The sequence below is a fragment of the Giraffa tippelskirchi genome, chromosome 1 (assembly GCF_054371585.1).
Source record: "Giraffa tippelskirchi isolate mGirTip1 chromosome 1, T2T-mGirTip1v1.2.pri, whole genome shotgun sequence".
Classification (NCBI taxonomy): Eukaryota; Metazoa; Chordata; class Mammalia; order Artiodactyla; family Giraffidae; genus Giraffa; species Giraffa tippelskirchi.
The window spans coordinates 201,309,271-201,333,354 of NC_137275.1; the positions used below are offsets into that span (position 1 = coordinate 201,309,271).

At 38.9% G+C, this 24,084-nt stretch overlaps 1 protein-coding gene across 16 annotated transcripts in view; it reads left to right on the forward strand.

Annotated features, from left to right (window-relative positions):
- PTPDC1 (protein tyrosine phosphatase domain containing 1) overlaps positions 1-22,374 on the forward strand; it is a 68,703-nt gene extending 46,329 nt beyond the window's left edge. For 4 of the 16 annotated variants that reach the window (XM_081524111.1, XM_081524122.1, XM_081524171.1 and 1 more), the window contains 8 exons: positions 6,078-6,249; positions 8,324-8,404; positions 8,633-8,751; positions 9,922-10,059; positions 11,763-13,018; positions 15,957-16,142; positions 18,068-18,178; positions 20,452-22,374. In XM_081524111.1, coding sequence (XP_081380237.1) covers positions 6,078-6,249; positions 8,324-8,404; positions 8,633-8,751; positions 9,922-10,059; positions 11,763-13,018; positions 15,957-16,142; positions 18,068-18,178; positions 20,452-20,571 — 2,183 coding nt within the window. In that variant the 3' untranslated portion in view covers positions 20,572-22,374. Of the gene's footprint in view, positions 1-5,202; positions 5,594-6,075; positions 6,250-8,323; positions 8,405-8,632; positions 8,752-9,921; positions 10,060-11,762; positions 13,019-15,956; positions 16,143-18,067; positions 18,179-20,451 lie in introns of those variants that run through there. The other 12 variants (XM_081524129.1, XM_081524138.1, XM_081524102.1 and 9 more) reach the window with 8 other exon arrangements.
- The last annotated feature ends 1,710 nt before the right edge of the window (positions 22,375-24,084 follow it).

The window sequence follows — 24,084 nt, forward strand, 5'->3', positions numbered from 1 at the left end:
TGCATTGTCAGTCAGGTTCTTTACCACCAGCGCCACCTGGGAAGCCCCTGTGTATTTATGAAAGGGGGGCTGTTAGGAGGGGCCCTATGTTGTTGTTTTAGAATTGCTAACATCAGTGTGAACTCTCAGTTTTCAATGCAAATGCATGCATATATAAATATGGATGTAAATGTGTGTGGGGTGTGTGTGTGTACATGTGTATATATTGTATGCATTCTTTAGTTCTATACACTGAGAATGCCTGCAGGCAACAACTTTTTAATAGTAGTGACCACACCTAGCATCTGGACTTGGTTTCTAAATATCATTTTTCACCATAAACACCAGAACTTATTAGATCTAATTATGAGGAAGCAGACACACCCAAATTGAGGAAATGTTCTACAAAATAACTGGTCTGTACTCTTCAAAAGCCAAAGGCATCGATATCAAGGAAGAACTGAGGAACTTGTTCTAAAATGAAATAAATGAGAAGACAACTAAAACAAAATGTGTGATTCTGAACATTGTATAGTATGATTTTACCATAAGGAACATTGAGATAATCAGTGGAACTTGTGTGAGGTCTGAGGAATAGTGGGCAACTAATCATACATCAATTATAATTTTCTGATTTGGGGGAATTTTGGAGAATTTTTTATGGGAAATATACACTAACTTATTTAGAGTAATGGAGCAGCATATCTGCAGCTTATTCTCAAATGGTTCAAGAAAAAAAATATTCTTTGTATTATACTTAAAACTTTTCTGTAAGTTTGAGATTGCATCAAAAAACAAAATCGTCTCCAAATATTTTCATGTCAATGTATGGCAAAACCAATACAATATTGTAAAGTAAATAAATAAATAAATAAAAATATATTAAAAAATATTTTTAAAATTAAAACTAAATTGTTCAACTGTGTTGAATGTGTGCTAAGTAGTAAATATAAGACAAAAACTATAAAAAAGACCATCAGAGACCGTAGCAAGAATGAAACACTTCACAATGAAAATAGCAAATGAAGTCAAATTTTCTTTTTAGAAATTTATCTGTAAAGGGGAGGCAGAAGATGGGGGGCTCTCTGAAGAAAGTGAATTATAGTGAAAGATCTGGAAACAATGACTATTAATGTTTGTAAAAATTAAGATTTGACCCCAACTGGGAGAGTCTTGGAGAAGTTCTGTCTTCAGATATTTGAAAACCTTGCAAGTCAGAGAGATGCTTTATTTTTCATTTTTAAAGAGAGGAACCAGGGCCAGTGTTTACAGAGAAATGGATTTTGACTCAACAAAACATCTAGAAGTAGATGTAGATCTACTTCTCTCTACTTCTCAAGTAGAAAGCATCTTGAGCTGTCAAACAGTTGAATAGTTAATTGCCTTGTGAGAAGTCAGCCTCCTGTCACAAAAGGTGGAAAAAAAGAAACTGAAAAGTCAGCATTCTAGTCTACTTCCTGGAAATGACTCCTTTATTGACTTAGGACTGAGACTAAATAGACATGTGACTAAATGGACATGAGACTAAATGGATATGAGACTCTATGGACATGTGTTTGAGCAAGCTCCAGGAGATGGCGAAGGACGGGGAAGCTTGGCGTGCTGCAGTCCATGGGGTCCAAAGAGTTGGACACGATTGAGTGGCTGAACAAGAACAAAAACAGCCTTTCTCTGTGGCTGTCAGAAAAAGTTTCTTTAGCTTTAGGTGTCTATTGAAAATATGGCCCTTCATAAAATTACTCTTGCTGTAAAACACTTCCATTTTATATAAAACATGAAATATATTAGCAATTAAGTAGTCTTGTTGCTCCTTTTATTTAAAGAAAAGGCTTCATTTTTCCCTATTGGTAATTCAAATAAATATTAAAATGTTAGTCTGAACAATTCATCAGTAGCAATCTATATGATTCATCCCAATTTAAAATTTTTAATTGATTTTTAGAATGTAATACAAAGTCTTACAGCAGTGTGGAACAAAACGGGTGAATATTAGTAACTAAATTGATCCACAAAATGAATATAATAACTATTTTTAAAAATAATACAAAAAAGAGAGACCAATTTGTACTAATTTGGTACAAGTTCTAATATCTTTTATTGCATGAATTAGAAGATAATCCCTTTAAAGTCATGGCGTGATTGTTTTTTGGCAACATTCTATGAACAAAAACATGGTTATGTGGAGATATGGATTTCTGAGGTCACAGAGGTTGGCAAAATAGCTTATCAGAGACAGCATCTCTTGATCTTTATTTTAATGCTGTATTCCTCTCTGACCTCAGGAAAAACCTGTGATTTGCTAAAAATATTACTCCTTTCTGCTTCTATAAAGTTAGTTGTTCAAACATGTAAAGACACAAGTACATAAAAATATAAGCCTTGCACACCAGTCATATCATCTCTAGTTTAATGAAGGAAAAAGTAGAAATAAAAAATTTTAATCCTGAAAATATATAATACCTTATTTTTAAACAATGTAATTGATAATAGCCTAAATATTCAACAGCTGAAGAATGACTAGGTAAACTATAATGCATCAAATTCTTGTGCATCCACTAAATGAAAATGAGAAGACTAAAACAAAATGGGAAGCTGTTGGCTATGCTGCTTAGAAAAAGCAGGGGAAATTATTTGCAATTATGACTACAAATATGTAGAAATACGTGTCTGTGGACAGATACCAAAAGGAAGATGAGTTTAGGGGTGGAATGAAAGGTACTCTTCCCCATTGTAATGTCATTTGGCATAAATAAAAACTGATTTTTAAAGGTAGGTTTGGCTATGAATGGGGCATTTTTTCAAGGAATAGTTTGGAGCATGCAACAGTGAGGTTGACGGTTCTGACATGTCTTGGGGAAGTGGAGGCCTCTGCCCTGTCTGTCGTGCCCACAGGTGGGCAGCACTCCAGTTCAGCACCAGTGCCAGTGTATCCCAGCACCTCCGGGCGCCCCAGGTGAGTGACAAGGCAAGACTATGCTGAGAGGGAGGGCTGCAGTCACCTTTTGGATTCCTGTTTGCCTTCAGCTCCACTTTTCTGAAAGCCCAAACTCAGTGTCCCTTTCTGGTAACTGAGTCCACTAAGTGGTTGCATATTTATTTGAGGCCAGCCCAGTTCTTAAGATTTCACAGCAGAAATTATTTCTGAGATGATACATAAATCTTCCCTTCCTTAGCTTGGTCCAGACAAGTCCTATCCTCATCAAATTCATTCTCATTTTCAGAACTGTTGAGAGCAGAGTCACTTGGACTCCCATGTCCTTAGAGCTGCACAGATCAGGCATTTCCTACTGACTGGTTGAGGCCTCCTAGTTGCTGCCTCACATGCATTTTCATCTCAGGTGGAGATTGCCTGCTTAGTTTTCTCTGGCACCTTCTTACGGACTCCATATTTACTGACTTAAGTGTGTTGTTGCTGCTCGCTTAGACTTGAAGTCTTGGCATGCAGCGCAGTTGTCCGCCCCTGTACTGTCTTGCTCCCACACTTACTGTCACTGTCCCAGCAGGCCCTCAGTCCTTGACTCCAATCCCTGTCTTTGCAGGGAATGTTAACCCTGAGAAACTTGAGTCAGACTCCTCATTTTGAGCATTTAGGTAGGGCCTCTTGACATCAGGTTCCAACTTGCCTTCCACACCACATCCTCTGTACTTTCCTTTCCTTTAAAACTGTGTGGAAGCTGTGCCTTCTAAACAGACTACATTAAAAGAAATTCTTTTTCATTGCTGTTTACAAAATGACAGGGGCAGAGTGCTCTACTCGAATTTAGACGCCAAATTGAGCTGCTATATCTTATTTGACAAAACACATCCATTTGGAGAAGTGGGGGTGTGTTTTAAAAGGAGCAAGTTTTAAAGCATGATTAATTATTAAAATAGAACAGAACAAAGCAAAGAGCCCTATCTGTGACAATAGGTTGTTTCTATCTGCACATGGCCAGAATACCATTTGGAGAAACAGAAAGAGAAAATGACACAGGGGTGGGGTGAGGGTGTTGCAGTTTGACATTAACGAGAGAGGAGGCGGACAATTGGTGGTTGTTAGAGTTTCTGTGTTCTTTATATCCTTTATCCTCAAGTTACAACCTCCCCCTCATCCAGTTCCTTTAAAAAATGTGATACTTTGTGAATTTTTCCTATGTGCCAAGACATTATTGAAGCTTCTCTTTTCCCCTTAGTCAGCAACAAAAGACACAGAAGCATGTCTTTTGAGTTTTTGAGGGCTATAGTTATGACTAGTATAACTAGCCAATAACCAAAAATTGGATTTTCACATTCTGAAAATAGGAATATGAAAATAAGTGTCTTTTGGTTAGTATATCAGCCCTAAAGATGTCTTTATTTCTTCTATCCAAGCATTTCTTAAATTGCTTAAATTCATTACCAGTATCCCATATGAAGATTTTATAAAATAATAGAGGGTTTTGGGCTTCCAAGGTGGCCCAGTGATAAAGAGTCCACCTTCAGTGCAGGAGATGCGAGTTCAATCCCTGGGTCGGGAAGATCCCCTGAAGAAGGAAATGGCAATGCACTCCAGTATTCTTGCCTGGGAAATCCCATGGACAGAGGAGCCTGGCGGGCTATAATGAGATTGTGAAAGAGTCAGATATGACTTAGCAACTAAACAAAAAATAGAGGGATTTTTGTTTTTGAAAAATGATGTTTTGATAATGTTGTGATTGTGATAGTCACTCAGTCGTGTCCGACTCTTTGCGCCCCCACGAACTGTAGCCTGCCAGGCTTCTCTGTGGAATTCTCCAGGCAAGAATACTGGAGTGGATTGCCATTCCCTTCTCCAGAGAACTTCCCAACCCAAGGATCAAACCCTGGTCTCCTGCCTTGCAAGCAGATTATTTACCATTTGAGCTACAGGGAAGTTAGAGGTATCTAATATATCCCACTTTATTACAATTAACTTTTTATCTGCCCTGTTCCAGAGAGGAGTACAAAGAGAATATTTTTCAAAATGTTCAGAGAATAGATATGAAAGGAAGAACAAAATTTAGGTATTTTAATAACGTGTGCGTTTGCATCATAAAGACATTTTTCTAAATTCATTACAATATTTTAGATATAATTCTCTGAGCAGTCAGATCTTTTTGAAGGTATTTGAGAAACAGTAGAAGTCACATTTTAGGTATAATCTATTTAAAATACATGTTATTCTTCCCTGTATCCGAACAATCTGTTCAAAACACAGTCCATTCATAAGGGATTTTGCTTGTACAGATCTGAGTGGGAATCAGTACTTTCTTTGTTTGTCACTATGGAAACAAGTCAGCCTATCCTGAACGGCGGTTAGATCACGCAGAGTGATGCTCACGTCTCAGTGTAACTTCATCATGGAGCAGGCTGGTGCTGACATCTCGCCTCCAGCTCTTCCCTCCTGGAAGCCCAGCACCATGCAGGATCCACCCCGGAGGCTCTCTGCCGTGCCATTCCTCAGCTCCTTTTTCGAGGGCCGTCGCCACTCTGCCTCCGACCCTCTCCTTCGGCTGCATCAGGGGCGGCGCAGCTCTGCTGCCAAGGTGCTCTCCTCGTCTTCTCTCCAGGTGATGGTGGCCATGTCCTCTGTCAGCTGTGCTGAGAGAAACCCAACTTTCCCCGAGAGAAAAAGTAAAGTTCCTTTTCTTCTTAAAGATTGACACACCTTTGAGTTTAAATATAATGATTGTGAAGAAGCTATGCTGTGTTTATACCTTTTAAAATTTTGAGAATTCTGCATTATACTTTTTATTGTCTGTTATGCTAAGAGATTCAGTAGACATGTAATAGGAGATAAAAATACTGGAATGTTTTACGTTTTTTTCATTAAAAATGTAGTTCTTGTGTAAAACTCATTACTTTGTAGAAGATGTGCTACAACTGTTTCTTCCTTTTCATTACCAGTATCCCATATGGAGATTCTTGTGTGCAAAAGCCTTTTCTGAAGTAAAGGATAGTGCACTTATATGAAAGGGAAACAGTTTTATTCCTGACAAAATGAAGGGGATTTAGCACCAGCTTGTCATATACAATCCTGAGAGAAATTGAAAGCTCTTTCCCTTGTTACTCTTCCATTTGGAGAGTAGGATTTTAAATCTTCCCTTCTTTGTATGTTCTAGGAAATTCAGGACGTCCAACGCCAAAATATACAAAAGTTGGAGAGCGTTTGCGGCATGTCATCCCTGGACACGTGGCCTGTTCTATGGCATGTGGTGGCAAAGCTTGCAAGTATGAAAATGCAGCCCGCTGGAGTGAACAGGAACAAGCTATTAAAGGGGTCTACTCATCCTGGTAAGTGATTCTGTCAGTCTTTGATAGCTCCCACCTACTGCTAAGTAGGAAAAGGAAATGGAGGTATAGGTGATGGCCAGAGGTAGTAGCCTATAGAAGAAGGAATGTGGGGTTTTGAAGTCAGAGGACCTCACCTTCCATCCCTGGCTTTCCCTCTTGACAATCTGGCCTACTCACAGGCACTCTGAACCACAGTTTCCTCATCTGTAAAATGGAAATAATAAAACCAACCCTATAGGATTATTTTTCTTAATAAAGTAGAATGTTGTAGGTAAAGTATCTTAAAGAATCGGTAACTAGATAGATTTTAAATTTCAGAGATTGCTAGAAACAATTAAAATATTCAGCTATAAATTTGAGAAATTATGAGGTATATAGGTAGTTTTTCACTTTCATGCAGGTGAACTTTAGCCTCATTTTTATTTTGTTCCTGTATTCTGTATAAAAAGATACATTTTCATACAAATACATACACTTCCAGTCTGCCTCAGTAGAGGATGGTATAAGTTGTCAGCTCAGTAGATGATGTAAAATGCTTTCATTGTTTATGGTATGTAAATGTAATTCATTCATTACTGAATCATGCTGTTTTTATTATTATTAGCAAGTTGTCAAGTATACTTTTTTTTATATATAGTGATATCTCTGAAAAATTCTGATATTTAAAACCATATTTGGAATGCACTAAGAGGAATTCACTGTTTAAAGAACTCTGCTGGTGAATCATTTTATAGAGTAAGAATCCATTTACAAATTAGATATTTGTCAGCCAGCTTACTAACCTCCAACCCTGTGCTTTTTCATATTGGACATGTTGGGTACATGTGTAGTGTTATAGTCTGGAATCCACTGTCACTGTTGTTCTCCACTGATCATGTTCATCACTACCTTTCTTAAAGAGTGTCATGAAAAAGCAAACACTATTCCTGAGATGTGATCAGACACATAAATTTATAATAATGCAGCTTAAGGTCACATTAATATTTCTGGTTTATTGTTGACTAAACTATCTGAATTGTTTTCACCTCTGCTGCTTTCACATTACATCTCTCCTAATCTTACACTTAGTGCTATTAAATTTGGGGGATCCCAAACCTTCGTGGTTCCCTGTGTTTAGATATTGCCCCAGGCACAAGAGATGGTATCTTTCTGAATCCTGACCTGCTCGTCTGATGTCTCTGTTACTCCTCTCAGGTTCTTGTAACCCATAACTTGTGACAATCTGTCTTAGGTATCTTTCACCAGACCACTGGTGAGAAATTCAATCAGAACAGAGGGAAGTTAGAGCCCTAGTGAGAGTGGCAGCCATTTACTGGGCCTCTATGCATTTGGACACTCAGTAAACATCCATTTGGTTACAGGCCAGTTACAGTGCTAGACATTTTCAAATTATTATGGTCATAAAACCCTTTTAAGTAGGCATTGTTAGTGTCATTTTAATGGTAAGGAATTGAAATCCAGAGAGTCTTAAGTAATTTGCTGCACAGCTGGAAAATAGAAAAGCCAGCATTTGAAACCAGGCCTGACTGACTCCAATGTGATATTTTTCTTCTAAATTACAATAACTCAGCATTTATTCATAACCACATGCCAGGATTTATGCTAAAAGACTTTACAGTCACATCATATTGAATTCTCACACCAACTCTATGAGGCAGGCATTATTACCGCGACTCAACACACTAGATAACTGAGGTACAGATAACTAAGTAACTAAAAATGCCTCCCAGCTGGCCCTCCTCATTTAGTCAGTAACCTCTGGATAACTCATCCAGGATGTTACTTTTGCTGCCAGTTGAGGTTTCTCCATCATTCTATCATGTCCACTAGAATCTCATGAAAGTCCTTGAAGATACTTTGCTGGAGTCCATAAATACATTGTGTTCTGGAATTGTTTCCAGGGATTTAAGAAGCAAGGGTTTCTTAGAGCCCTAATCATAATACAGAATTGAAACCAGATTGGTATAAGGAGATTCTTATCTAACAGTATTGTTGAAATCATAGAAAAAGTAAGGACTTGAAATCTTCCTTTCTCAGTTCTGTGCATTTCATCAGTCCCTCCTCCCATCTGTAGGGTGACTGATAATATCCTGGCCATGGCACGCCCATCCACTGAGGTCCTGGAGAAGTTCTGTATCATTGAGCAGTTCCGAAGGTAAATGTTGCATGTTTGCACACTATAATAAGCCAGCTCATGTTGTCTTTTCCACTGCTTTTGACTTCAAATAGAAAAGTGCTTTCATTTTACCAACAGAAATGTGAAGAACTTATTTCAAGTAAGATAAAAATTTAAGAGTAGTTAATGTTTATTAATACCAAAAATGGTTATTTTTTGTTAACACTACCTCCTCAATATAATTAATTTTTTTCTTTTTCCTTTAAGCCATGGCATAAAAAGTATCATTAACCTGCAGCGTCCTGGTGAGCATGCCAGCTGTGGGAACCCTCTGGAACAAGAAAGTGGCTTCACATACCTTCCTGAAGCTTTCATGGAGGCTGGCAGTAAGTCCTTCCAACCTCCTCTCCCTACGTTACCAAGGACAGAACTCAGAGACTTTTGTCTCCTCAGTTCTTGGGTTAAAAAGGTGATGGAAATAAAGTTCGTGCATAGTAGGGCTTCTGAAAAGTGAAGATGAGATAACTTTGTCTTTAAATATCTTATTTAGTATTGATGTTGAAAGTACAGAATTTCTTTTTTCCTGTGAGAGAGATCTTGAGAGGAGACTTTGTAGAAATAATGCCTGCATAATTAACATAAACAGTATGCCAGACCTGTCATCTCATTTAATCCTTAAAGCATTCGTGTAATATAGTTGTTCTGAGACTTCCCTGATGGTCCAGGGACCATCAGGGAAAAACTGTGCTCCCAAAGCAGGGGGCCCGGGTTCCATCCCTGGTCAGGGAAGTAGATCCCACAAGCTGCAACCAAGACCCAGCACAGCCAAATAAATAAATGAACGTTTAACTATATATATATACATATATAGTTGTTCTGCTTCACGTATGAGGTCACACAGACTGAGGAAGTTCTGATTTGCCCAGGATTACACAACTTAAACACAGGAACAAGATTAGAACCCAGGACTTATTTGTGCTTTTACCTACTGCATAGCTCTACCCTGTGGGTAGGATGCGGGGATTCTGTATGTGACAACTCCAGAAGCTCTCAGTCACAGGAGCTTTAGCATAGAATCCACTGAACATGTGTCATTCACGCCAAGCTGGAAAGGATCAACCTGTGCCAATTCTACAACTTGAAGTTCGTGTTAGCTTTTTTATCCCACTAGTTAGAAAAATCTGTATGTACCACCTCATGTCATTTATCAGTCAGCTAGACAGGTTTCCATGCTTAAGCAAGGTTGCATGCTTTCCCTCCATGGTAAAGTAATTTTGGCATAGGTCATCAACTTTAATTTATAATCCTGCTTTTCATTAATTATTTCTGAGTTTCAGCAGGACATGTGTTAAATAATACAGAATATGCTTTTTAAGAAATGCTAACAGTAAATTTAATGGAAATGGGAAAAGCCTGTTATTTTAGGTCTACACATCCAGTGAGATATGCGTGTTTTACAGCTGTATACTTTTCATGCCTTCACTCAGTTTTTTCAAATGTCTTTGCAAGTATTTCTCCTATATGTTGATTTCTTCTTGTTCTTTCTCATTGTTCAGTTTATTTCTACAACTTTGGATGGAAGGATTATGGTATAGCGTCCCTTACCACCATCTTAGATATGGTGAAGGTGATGACATTTGCCTTACAAGAAGGAAAAGTAGCTATCCATTGTCATGCAGGGCTTGGTCGAACAGGTAAATTCTAGGGGGTGGTTTTATTGCCTTTCTGTGTATTTAAATATATAAGGAAAAATATTTCCTAGTTCTTAAGGATAGTTTTCAGATTCCTATCAAAGATTTGGAGTCAAATGGAACGTCAATAAAAGATACTTGAAATATCTTAAATAGATAGTTTCAGTGACTATGTATTCATGAGAGTATTTTTTTGAGTGATTTAGAGTTAAAACTGCATCATATTGAGAAATAGGTGGGTTTCCATAGCTAGCTGAATGACCTTCCTGATTTTCTTCTTTCAAGGAAAAAAGTCAATACTTTTGTTTTTAATACATAAGTCCTTTTAAAATTTTATCTTCCTTAACCAAAATGATAATGGAAATAGCAAGCATTGTTTCATCCAATAATCTTTTAAGTTGTTAGCAACACTGTAAGTTTTGAAGGAGGTTAATTTGCTGCATCTAGTAAGTGACAGGACCATGATTTAAAGCCACGGCTATAAGGATTTTGTTTGTAGAGCCTTAACTGTGCCTACAATTCTGTATAAAAATCAATGGTTTTGCTTTAAAATGCAGCAGAATATCAGTGCAATGCTGATTTTAGGGCACAAAAAGGATGGAATCTTCATTGGTCATCTAATCCAGCCAGACACCAGAGTTTGACTCTGTTTACAATGTACCCATGTACTTACCACTGGCCTTCCCACTTAATGGGGAGCATCTTCAGATGGGGACTTAGTTCTGCTCCAGATTGTCAGCTCTCATGGTTGAGCCAAGATTTCACTGTTCTAGGGATTCCATGTGATAGTTCTGCAGATATATCATATAAAGAACTGCCTTATCCTAGTGAGAAAGATATGTTGGACCTTACCACATACTAGGAAAACAGGCACTTGTCAGAGGTTCGGATTTTCACATGTAATGAGATTCAGAAACTTGGTGAATCACACCAGATGTCTTTTGATTTGCCTTTTACTTGATGTTAATTAACTATTGTATTTTAATTTATCACCTTTTTATTATTCATTTCAATTTAGTATTAATGATACTACATAATTTTTACACTGTTAATGTGGTCTTCCTTAATATTAAGTACTTATAGAAAAGTATCTATGGTCTGGAGGAAAATATATATTAGTTTAGGCATTAGTTTAGTCTTAAAGAAGAAACTTCAAGAGAGAAAATAGATTGTGAAAATGAATAGTGCCAGAGATAAAAATACCCAAGTGGGAAAAATGCAGGTCAGGAATGTGCCACCAATTGATGTCAAAGATGAAAGGGGTGGGAAGTTCCAAGCAGAATGTATGGAGTGATTGAATAGAAATTTTTAAGAACTGTTCAGAGTGGAAAGCAGTATTGGCTTTCTTCCATGTTGGAGTTGGGCATAATGAGGGTAAATGAACCGGGTCATCAGTTCATTCAGTCATTGCCCTCCGCACTCAGCCATCCTCCCTTACTCCGCACCTAATCAGGTTCACTGTGACAGTGCTTGTGCTTACCTTGGGGTACAGAGGTGACCAACGGTTCTCAGTCAAGGGGAGGGTTACCACAGAGACAAGTAAATAGATGAACACCTATACAAAAAGTTAAAAAGTTACCATTGTTCTTAAAATGTTCCTGTATATATATGGTTTCCTAATACATATTCAAATTTTAAAATAATCAAAGAGTATAAATAAAAATATAAATTTTTCTCATACCAATCTTCATTTCTTCATTGTTTAGGTGTTTTAATAGCGTGTTACTTAGTTTTTGCAACAAGAATGACTGCTGACCAAGCAATTATATTTGTTCGGGCAAAGCGACCTAATTCCATACAAACTCGAGGACAGCTACTCTGTGTAAGGGAATTTACTCAGTTTCTTATTCCTCTTCGCAATATATTCTCTTGCTGTGACCCCAAGGCACATGCTGTCACCTTAGCACAGTATCTCATTCGTCAGCGGCATCTGCTTCATGGATATGAGGCACGACTTCTGAAACACATACCAAAAATTATCCACCTCGTTTGCAAATTGCTGCTGGACTTAGCTGAGAACAGGCCAGTGGTGACAGAAGAAGTGGCAGACATACCTGGCCTCTCAGCTGAAATTGAAAAGACTGTTTCTGAGATGATTACAAGGCAGCTGGATAAGGAGTTACTGAGACACGACAGTGATGCATCAGACTCTTTCACCCCCAGTGCAGTGGTGATGGATTTTGAGAATCAGGATGTGGTTCTTTCCAGTGAACAAGAGTTGGACCCTCTTTGGAAGAGGCGGAATGTCGAGTGTCTTCAGCCCCTGGCTCATCTGAAAAGGCAGCTCAGCTACAGTGACTCAGATTTAAAAAGGGCTGAGTTGCTTCTGGAGCAAGGGAGGACTCCGTGGACAGTGCCTGCCCAGACCTTGCTTTGCCATAATCCCAGGCAGCAGAAGCACATAAGCCATTGTTACTCCCCACAGTCTCCACAGCTAGATTTAAATAAGGAAATGCTGGTCCGCAATACGTTTTCTTTCTGGAATCACACTAAATTTGGAGTCCCAGAGGGACTCAAAGATGATGGGTCATCAATTTTCCATAGGAAGAGCATTCCAAAGGAAGTACAGCGAAGTAGAACCTTCTCTTCAGGAATTTCAGGTTCATACAACCCTGGGGAACCAGTCACACCGAACTTTGCAAATATTCCTAAGGAACCAAACTGTTCTCAACAGAAAGTGTACCACTGTGAGTGTAAAAGTCCTGGTGGTTGTGGCCCAAGCTCTGCTGCAGAGGATGGTGAGACTTGCCACCGCCCAGTGGACTGTGGGTCCAGTCCCAAAGCACAGTTCTTGGGGAATGAAACTCAGAACAGCAAATACCTGTCTGAAGTTGCTGCACATATGGCTTTACAGTCTGAGTTGAGTGTTGAAGCAAGGAGGATACTGGCAGCCAAAGCCCTGGCAAATTTAAATGAGGTTGCAGAAAAGGAGGAAGTGAAAAAGAAGGTAGAAATGTGGCAGGTATTTGTATATCATTTAATTATTTATGAATAGGAAATATTTTTGTCAGAGCAAAAGTAATACATTTTCCCAAGTTCATTTGTTTTCAGGAATTTGAAGACATGTTTGTATAATACATAACTTTTGAACGTCAAGTCACTCAACTGTAATACCAGCTTGCTGTCATAGAAACAACAGACACAGGTCTCTTGTATAGGTTCATTTCAGTCTCTGTGAAAGAAAGCGCTTAGTGCTTAGCACTCATCAGGGTGCTTGTCTGAACATGGCAATGATATTGATTGATGGCAATAGTTTCCTTCTTCCTTGCTGGGCCTATGGGACTGATGGCCAGATGGATAGACAACTGTAGGAACTGACCTGAAGCATCTCTAACCTGAGCCCTAGCAGGGAACCACACTTTGAGAACCCCTAACTGAGAAATAAAATTGAATAGAGACAATTCTTTCCCAAAGCTCAGTAACCCAAGTATCAAGTAAGGACAGAAGGATGAGTGACGAATGCTGACGGCTCAGCAATCCCTCCCAGTCCACCTGAACGAGGCAGGTGTTGGATTCCAGAAAGCAAATGGGAGTGGCCACAAAGCCCCTTTGTCCACTAGTTTTATCTGAGATTGAGTCCCTGAGTTCTATTTCTTGGCTTTTACTTAAATTAGAATGTGACATTTTAAGCTTTAACATTGTTTTGTGTTGTACTTTCATGAGGGAGACAGTCTTAAATTAACCATGTTCTCTGCCTAGAATGAGCAGCTGATTAGAGAAAAGACAGGCCTTATAAACCTAGTTTCGTAAACTGCCCAAATGTGGGGCTGACCTGGGGAGGCCTGGCTCAGTGATATTTTGGCTTGTTTGCCGATGATGTACCATGAATTATTTGTAGCTGCTTTTCCATCTCCTACCACTAATCAGGCAAGGTGTGTACACTTGCTAGGAGGTCAGGCCTTCCAGATGCAGAGGCAAGAAGAGGAGGCATGGAGCCTGCCTCCACTTGCAACGGGGTGACAGGAGGAGAGCACTTCCACACACGATTTTTTCATCAGAATTGTAGTCTTTTGCTTAATCAGTAGTTAAATGTATTGCGGTCTTCCAACATGAAATATTTTCTTTATTTCGTACTCCAACCTGAACAAGCATTCTACTCAGTGGGCGGGTCTCCTCCGCATAACTGAGCCACAGTAGCTAGCGACAGGACCTCCAGTGTCAGGCTCAACAGCTCACCACCCCATCGTGGGTCTGCCCCACATGACCAAACTGTTTGAACACATAGTATATACAAAAGCATTTTCTAGATGTAGATACTGCTCTATCCTTTGGATAGGTTTCCTTTTTTTCCTTTCTGGCTTTTATTGTGGGTCTTTCAGTAATAAAGAAAATCAGTTGAATTCTGTGCACCCCTTAGGCCCTTTTATATTGTTTCATGTGATTTTCACAGTAATCCTGTGAGACAGATGATACCATTTACAAATTCTTTGTTAATCTTTCAGTACTTACAAACTAAGTGTCACAGGTGGGAAAACTCACAGGGGTCAACTGATGTGCTTGAGGTCACGTGGTCTGAATGTAGCAGAACCAGGATACAGTTCATGTGTTTAATGCTTTCCATCATCCCTGATGTTTTTCCTAGCCCCATTGGAAATTTTCAGAAAAAGCAATGATGTAATGATCATTTTACTAAGATGGTCTTTGAGTCATGTCATTTCTGCATAGCATGAAATTGAATAAAAGCTACTCTGCTGTGTACATGATCTATGAGATATGAAGAACTATGCATAACTAAAAGTTTGGGATTATTTGTGAGAAAATAAAGAGAAACCACTGCTGGAGGACCTTGATAACATGAGAAAAACATCACAGACTGGGGTAGAGTAGATCTGGGTTGGGAATGTGCTCTCTTAGTTTGGGTTCCTGGGCAAGTTACTTCTTCTTTCATGAGCCTCCCAGTACATTCATCAGTAAAGGGGACCTCCTTGCTGGGTTGCTATAAGAAGCAGAGAAAAGTCTTGTGTCATCATTCCTGTCATACTACAAGTATTCTATGAATATTAGGTTGGGTGAATGAATGAATAGTGGTAATTATTCTGCTTATTACTATTGCAAACATGTATTTTATTTATTAAAACATAAATGTGAACCCTCTCAGAATTAAAAACAGTTACCTTACTTTCCCCCCTACTCTCTGTGAGGTAAAGTTTTAAAATCTTAAAATTGGAGAAGGAAATGGCAACCTGCTCCAGTATTCTTGCCTGGAAAATCCCATGGATGGAGGAGCCTGGCAGGCTACAGTCCATGGGGTCGATGTAAAAAAATAAAATAAAATCTCCTTAAATTATTTCCAGGCATTTGGAGTATTGGCAAAACTTCCTAGTTGTTTTACCCTGTCAAATTCAGAATGCAGAACTTGTTAAATTTTACATGGAATTCTAAAAAGAAATTTGAAAGAAAATATATACCACATTTATTAACTTTTTGGCACTTTTACATTTTTCATTTACCATTCAACTTCCTTGCAGTAAATATTTGTTTTGTTCTAAGGAGCCTGAAAAGAAAGTTTCCTTCTTGAATTGTTTCTGTGGTTTCTGAACAAAATGGAGAACTTGGGTTAACTAAGCCTTCTCAGTATCAGGAGCTTTAACAGCCCTCTCAGTTTAGTCAGCCCACCAGTGGGGTGGGGATGAACTTCACAAAGGGAAATTGAGGCTTAGAGAAATTAAATGTCTTAACCCAGGGTACTGAGTGAAAGTGGGAGCACTGGGAGGAGTTCCAGTCCCCACCTCAGAGCTGAGACTTTACTCTCCTGGAGAGCCTAAGGCTCATCAGATGTCAAACCATGCCTCCCTGCCCTCCTCTCTCCTTCATTTTGTCTCTCTCTCTGTTCCTTTGCCTCCTCTTCTGTCCTGTCCTCTCTCCTTTCTCTTTCTTTTTCTTTCTCCTTTCCTTTTTAGAAAGAACTAAATTCCCGAGATGGAGCTTGGGAAAGAATATGTGGCGAAAAGGATCCTTTCATCCTGTGCAGTTTGATGTGGTCTTGGGTGGAGCAGCTAAAGGAGCCTGTGATAACCAAAGAGGACGTGGACATGTTGGTTGACAGATGTGCAGATGCCTCGGAAGCACTGTTCTTATTAGAAAAGGTAAAGTAGCTGTTGAACAGTTGATGAAGTTAACTGAGGCCCTCAGTACAAGTTTTACACACTAAAAATAACCATTTAAAAAAAAAAGGACTCACACAGAATTCCATATTGAGGTCTAATTTAAAATTTTCCAAGGTAAGGGAAGAAATGCATCTCCAATATAAACATTTAGAAGATACAAAAATAAAAAGGGAAAATACCCATAACCCCAAGAGAGCTACTTTAAACATTTTCATTGAAACATTTTCAAGTTTTTTCTTTCAGTCTTATCAATACATATGTTAACTTGGTAAAAAATTATTTCACATAAAATGTTATACTTCATTTTTGCTCAAAATTATAACATAGATGTTTTTCCATGTGTTTTTCATAAGTGTAAACTTTAGTGGGTAGATAATGCTCTAACATGAGATACGTTATAACTAATCACTTTCTCATTTTCAGGTATTTGTTTCTACTTATTTACTGTGAGCATATAATGTGACTAACTGAAGTGGGTTGGAATATACATTCATTTGTATTTCTTTAAAAAGGGTGTGTGTCACATATACATTTCTGTGTATAATTTGTGTATGTATAAAATATAGAAGGAAAAATAAGAAACTGATAATGATGGTTGCCTTTTAGAGAATAGTAATAGGAGACAGTGGATCTAGAAAGCAAGAGAGACTTTTCATTGTAGATTCTTTTATACAATTAATATTTTTAACTATGTAGAGATATTAAGTTTTCATCTATAAATAGGATTTGTTTTGTTTTAGGAAACAATGTTACCTCATAATCAGCCTTGAGTAATCTGCTATGCTGTGGTATAAACATTTCATTGCTTCCAAATCTTCTGCTACTAACTACTGCTTAATATAGACACACAGAGATACACACAGGCATTTGTGCACAGTTGTGTGATGCCCGTGAGCATTTGAATGACAGAGATGAATCCGGAGCAGAGATAAGGAAGGCAGTTAACTTTCACTGATTGGGTGGCAGTGTGTCAGGCCCTTGCTAGATCGTAATTTATGTTTTCACCTTTGTTCATCTCCATTGCTCAGAGAGGTAGAGGCCCCACTTCTCAGAACAGGGAATGTGAAGCAGTCTGCCCACAGCATGCAGCATGTGTCAGAGCAGGATACAAACTCTGGCACCGAAGTCCTGTACTTTTCTGTCTCATTGTGCTATTTCCACATTATTCACTCCAGTCCTCACATGCAGGGTGTTTACATTATTTAGAGTTTTGATACAGATCACTGTAATGATAATTTGTGATTGCATGTTTTTCTGCATTTCAGATTATGTGCTTGGAGTAGATTTTCAGAAGTAAAATTAGTGACTCAGTGGACAGGGTGTGTTGGATGCAAATTGCTCCAGTGATGGAGTTTCTCCTTTGCTTCTCCAAAGGAAACAACCCTTAGGAGTTAAGCTGGGGACACATTCTTCAGGGACCTTTCCCCTTATGCTCTAGCATGTTCCTGGAGGGCTGTGGTGGTCTTTCTTCTTCTGTCCTTCCCCATCAAGTATTGTCTGCAACTGGCAGGACATGATGAAGGCACTGAGTGCTGAGTACTCAGCTATCTAGTACACATATTGCTGTGAGGTGCCAGTATCTACTAGGTGTAGTGAAGTGACTGTGTCTAGAAACAGCGAGAATGAATCATCTTCAGTACACTGCATGGAAGGCATTTGATTAAAAATTGCACTTATCTTCAGATTCAACCATATTTTTTGTAATAAATAACCAGCTTTGATATTATCTCCTGAAAGCTGTTCAAATTAACATATAACAGTAAACATTGGTAGAGCCCTTGGTAGATAGTTTAGTATTTGAGGTAGTGAATACTTGATTGCAAACCAGTTCTTGGCTCAGCAGTTGTTTTATTTCTTGAGGCATTTTTCAAACAACTTGTTTGATTTTTATTTCTGCAAAACAGGGCCAGCAACAAACTATTCTTTGCGTGTTGCATTGCATAGTGAGCCTGCAGACGATTCCTGCAGATGTGGAGGAAGCTGTTCTTGCCCGTGCCATTAAAGCTTTCACTAAGGTGGGTTGCATTCCTCTTTCCCACTGCAGACCACAGTCAGCATAATCTCAGTAAATCAGAATCCAAAGGTCATCAGCCTTCTCTAAAATAAAACTTTTGGCCATGTTTCCCTTTAATGGAAATATGTTTGACATTTCATTAAAGTTACAGACTTTTGGCTAAAAATACCAGTTTCCTAACAACGGTATAAGAAAAGGCTGAACCATGGGTTTTTTGAAGGAAAACTTTGGAACAAAGAACTTTTATGTAGAGAGAAACAATTGAGTGTTGAGGAAATATTTTTAAATCATGTGCCTAGTAGAATTCTAACCCTAGTAGAGAATCTTCTCTTCTTGAGCCATTTCTACCTTGCGTCTGAACAAGAAACCGCCTATTGAGAATTTAACATCCCGCTTTGGCAGTTCAGTACCGTGTCTGGTTGGCAAATCCTAAGCAAAGTTTCCTTTCCATGCACATCCTTTTGTCCTGCAGCAGTCTTTCCTGACTGAAGAAAGATGCCAGATTTCATGCCAAGAGAAAAGGTTCCCCTCAGCTAATTTGTTTTGTGTCTCTTGTATGTGATACCAAAATATCATTAAACAAAGAACCCTGTTTTTATGACAGCATCTTTGGCAAACATTTATAATAATATCCACTCTTTCCAAAGTGATGTCCTTCTTACAGATTTCTTTGTTTCTCATCAGGAGCTTTTTTCTTCATCTAGAGCTTTACAGCACTAACCACTTTGCATCCTCTCAGTCAGTCTCTTTGTGACTATTTCCAGAGTTAGCACATCAAAATCAAATTATGTGATCTTTCACAACTGTGTTTGTGTTTTCATAGACCCAGAGATTACCTGCTCTGTGGGGAGGGTTGTGGTTTGGTGTATAAAAAAGTATGCAGTTCAGGCCGTTACTAATATTACTAAGTTTTTGCAGATAGGATAGACAAAACAATGATTAAGATAAAGTTAAATTTCTGAATTTAATTAAAAATAAGCCCTTAATACTGGTCTCCCTGAAAGCAGTAGGAATTCTTTACAACTTCTATTGACCTTTCACAGCGATACTAACGAAAAGTTAAATATATTGGTTGTTCCAAATCTGTCTGTAAAAATGTTAGAAGACTGTTCTTGGGTCTCTCCCCTCGTGTACAATCTTAAGAATAGAGGCCCTGACAGCTTTTATTACAGACTAGCTCGTCAAGGAAATCTGTGTAATAGATCTGTTTACAGTATAATAGATCAGATTTCCTTCAGGCCACAGCTTAGCAGCCTTGGCACAGCTCCCTCATCAGTCATTGGGGAGTTCCTCAGCGGTGAGGCAGACTCCTTGCTTGTGTGGCCTCCACCTGTGCCCCTCTGCATCATCCCCAGGGGGCTTGGAAGGTAAGGGAACCCATGTGATTATGGAGCGTGTGCTGCCTTCAGTCATAAAGTTGTTTGACCCAACACTGTCATGTCTTCTGCCAGTGTCCACAAGTTGTGTGAGACCCTTCCCAGCCCCTCTGGAGGGAACGGCCTTCCCTGTCTCCCTCCAGAAGGTAAGGGATCACTGGCCAAGGAGTCCTGATCTTTTCCTAAGGAGTTGCGCATTTGGCAGTGGGAGTAGGGTGGAGGTGTGGTGATTGCTCTGGTTCTCTGTCCTAACGTCACTGCAACTCTGCAATACAGTGAACTTGGATAAACAATCCAAGTATGTGTACATGGTGCCTTCCCACCAATGGGAAAGGAAATTAACTTTTACGAAGAGGTTTTTGCATGTGTGCCATGCCCGTGTTAGATCTTCGTATTTTGTACTCACAGAAATCCTAAGGAGATGGATGTTGTGATCTCCATTTTACAGAAAGGTTAGATATGACCTGAGGCTACAATTGCTTACAGAGAGCTAGGCTTCCTATTCAGGTCACCTCAGTACAACACTTAAGCTGGTGTGCACTGTTTTAATAAGGAGACTTTTCCCTTAGGCCAGCCATGATTAGTCTCTGGATTCAAAACCCCCATCACACTCACTGTTAGCTTGCTTCATGAGTACAGTACCTATCCAGGCACTAGATTTAATTGTTTTAATTTTCATTTGTAAGTTTAGTATTGACATAATTGGCAGTTCTAATACAGTACTATAATTTAAACTAATATGCGAACTGTATTGTGTGTGCTTTTTAATTATATGTAATTTTGTTTGTAAGGCTTTGTTTTTCTCCACCCTCTTTCTTTTCTCCCAGAATAAAGACTGGTTATAGTATCCTGAATTCTTGTTATAGTATACTGAATATAAATTTTCTTTTATCACTAGGTTAATTTTGATTCTGAAAATGGACCAGTAGTCTACAACACCCTGAAGAAAATATTTAAGCACACACTGGAAGAAAAAAGAAAAATGACAAAAGATAGCCCTGAGCCTGGCATTTTGTGACACTGACTGTCCCTTCATGACTCTTTCAGACTTGAAGATCTGGGTGGCATTTCTGCTCATAGCTGAACAAATTGAAGTGTGGAACTGCTTCGTTTCATAGCACTTTATTTCAGATGCTCTCGATTTGTGCTCAGAAATGCTTTTTTCTGTTTGGAGCAATTATTTATTTTAAAATATCCTTCAGTTACATTTTTATGTTAAAAAATTGCCATATAGTTGGTGCCACTCCTTTTATTTATGTATTTATTTAACTGAATTAATATTGTTGTATTAATATTTTAAGAATGTGGTGTTCACATCCTTGTTCTTTTTTGACATTTTGGAAAAAGTTGTAACACTTCTTTCCAAAACAATTATTTTATTGATGGAGCTCTTCTCTTTATTGATGGAATTATCTGTTTACCAAATAGATAATTTTAATAGTAAAACTTTACTGTGTATGCCCTGATAACATGACCTTAAGGAAGTCACCAAGTGTCTTAAACTGAATGGTATTTGTTATAAGAAGGCTATTGTTACAACATTTTAAAGGACTTTTTTACATTTGTTTGAATTTTTTGTTTTTTCTTTTTATAAATGTGACAACGAGTCTCAAATGTATTATTTTTGTGAGTGTTTTAGTTTTCCGTTAAAGGATTGACAGTACAGTGTTTGGGACTTTTAATTGTAGGAAATAGGCTTACTCTTTGTCAGGCTTCCTGACAACCCCACTGACCTCTGCTATCACAGGTGGAAGGAACAGTTCTTAACACATCAAGCCTTATTCCCACTCTCCTGGGCTGTTGCTGAGCTGAGCAGTGTCTTGACAGACAAAGTAGGATCGGTGACAAGCAGTGTAGGAAGCTGCAGGACTCTGGCAGAACTGTCTTACAGGGGCGGGCGCCATAGCCACAGCCACTCCGCAGAGGCAGTTCTGTTCATGCTGATGTTGTGATAGCATGAGCACCAGCCCACACATCCTAAATCTACTGTTTCATAGACTCAGTTGCTTCAGGGCTTTATCTTTGGTTGCTTTTCTGTGAGAATTTAGATGTTTAAATTGAATTTGACTCATTGTAGGTTGCATTCACCCTACTGGTTTTAAATAAGAGGAAGTAATTGCCTAAATTATTTAGTTCCTTATAAACCAAACTATCAGTAATTGAAGCCATTAAATAATATTTAAGTGAATATGTGGGGCACAAGAGGCCAAGCCCCTCTTTTTTTCCCAATAAAAGTGATAATAAACCAGTTTCAAACTAAAGATACTACTTAAAGACAGAATTTCAGAGAGAGTAACTAATTTACAAGAAATGAAATTTCTCCAACTTGTACATTTCTGAATCAACTCTAGCACATCAAAAATGTTTCTCATTATTGGTCTTACTAACTCTAGTGGCAAATGCCATACGGTTTGAATTTTTAGGAAATCAAGTCCAGTGAATTTTAGTGAACTGGTTTGCCCATTCCTGAAATTTCTTATTTTCAAGTGCCTGATCTGGGAAAGACGGGGAGAAAACAATTACATTTATCCAAAGGTACATTATAAAGATACGTACTTTATACCTAAAAAGATATTTATCCTCATCTTTGTCGGTCTCAAATGGACAGGTGCCACCATGGCTCATTTGACAAGTGGCTCTTGGCCTGTGCATCTGAAATGATCATTTCGGATTAGAGGATAGATCCTGCACAGCCATGCTGTGACTACGGCATTGCATGTCTAAAATCTAAGTGCACCAGTCTAAGAAAGAGAAATGGCGTGATTAATCAAGCTGTATACAGGTTTTGTATTTATTTGAATAAAAGTGGGGGAAAAAAGCACATGATCTTTGTCTTGTAATTCTTTAGCTTAGTGCTCTTGAGATCCTGATGATAAAGATGTGGCTTTGTGATTAGGATTTCCTAATGAGCAGTCTGAGTTGCAGACTGAGTAGTCAGCTGGCCAGACTCTAGTCAGCCCTGACTCGGTTGGTTCAGAATGACCAAGGGAGGGAGGCAGGCAGATAGGAGGATTCTAAGAGGAATATGGGAAGAAAATCTCAAGGTCAGCAGGATTCCTGCCTTCCAGTATTTGAACTGGTGAAGAGTTCTCTGTAGCCCAGAGGATAGAAGTCTACCTACTAGAAGAAGTTGCAGGCCTACAAAAATTCAGCTCAGCAGAGTGGAAAGGGCCCAAACTGCACACATTCAGAACTTAACTACCATGGCTGAGCACAGGCATTGTCTTGATTACTTCTCTTACCAGACCAGGAGTGAAGTACTTTTCATACTTGGCTGATGAGAGAATTCCTCTCTGACTGACTCTAAAGTATGTTCTCCCTCTTGAGGCCCTTTCAGCTCTAGATTCCATGATGGCATCACAGAGCATTGCATTATCCGTAACTTCAGTGAAATATCCTACAATTTTTGTCCTCTGAAGAAGACTGAGTTCACTCTACTGCTATTATATATATGTATGTGATACACACACACACACACACACACACACACACACACACATATAGAAAGTGCATGATTTCTTGCCACTTCTGTTTTTTTCCTGTTTCAGAGAACTTGATGCTCTTTGAGATGAAGTGCTGCTCTTTTAGAGGTTGCTGCATCTGTTTCAGAAACACTATGCTGATCTGCTTTCTCATAGCTTCAACCAGCTTCCCAGTTCTATCTGAGAAAGTATGTGCTTTCATCACTCTGGATTCCATGAAAATAAACATATATCATACTTCAACAGAATGGAAGTTTCTATATTTTTCTCTTAAATGGAGGACACTTGCTTACATGCTTGGGTGCTATTTCTGGCTGCTCTCTAGAGGTCTGAAAAAGTTTCCAAAGATAGTGTAGACAGAGTGTGCGCCCCAAGTTCTTGGTATCTGAAGGCCTCAAAATAATTTGAAGATAATTTGAGGAATTGTTTAAAAGTGACAGCTTACTCATAGGATCTTTGTTGTTCAAAATTATTAAGCATTGATACATTTTCAGTAAATTAAGAACCACATTTCCTTTGATGCTTTTTATGAATGTGACCCAAGAGTAACACCTTACCCAAGGAGCCCTTTTCAGTGTTGAAGTGAAAGTTGCTCAGTCGGTATCTGACTCTGTGACCCCCTGGACCATACAGTCCATGAAATTCTCCAGGCCAGAATACTGAAGTGGGTAGCCTATCCCTTCTCCAGCGGATTTTCCCAACCCAAGAATTGAACTGGGGTCTTCTGCATTGCAGGTGGATTCTTTACCAGCTGAGCCACAAGGGAAGCCCAGATATTAGGGCTTCCCTGATAGCTCAGCTGGTAAAGAATCTGCCTGCAATGTGTGAGACCTGGGTCGATCCCTGGGTTGGGAAGATCCCCTGCAGAAGGGAAAAGCTACCCACTCCAGTATTCTGGCCTAGAGAATTCCATGGACTGTGTACTCCATGGGGTCACAGAGTCAGACACGACTGAGCGACTTTCACTTTTCAGTGTTAGGTGGTTGAAAATTATTTACAGGTAAAATGGCAGGAGAAAGATTCAACAAATCCTGTTACACAGCGGTGGA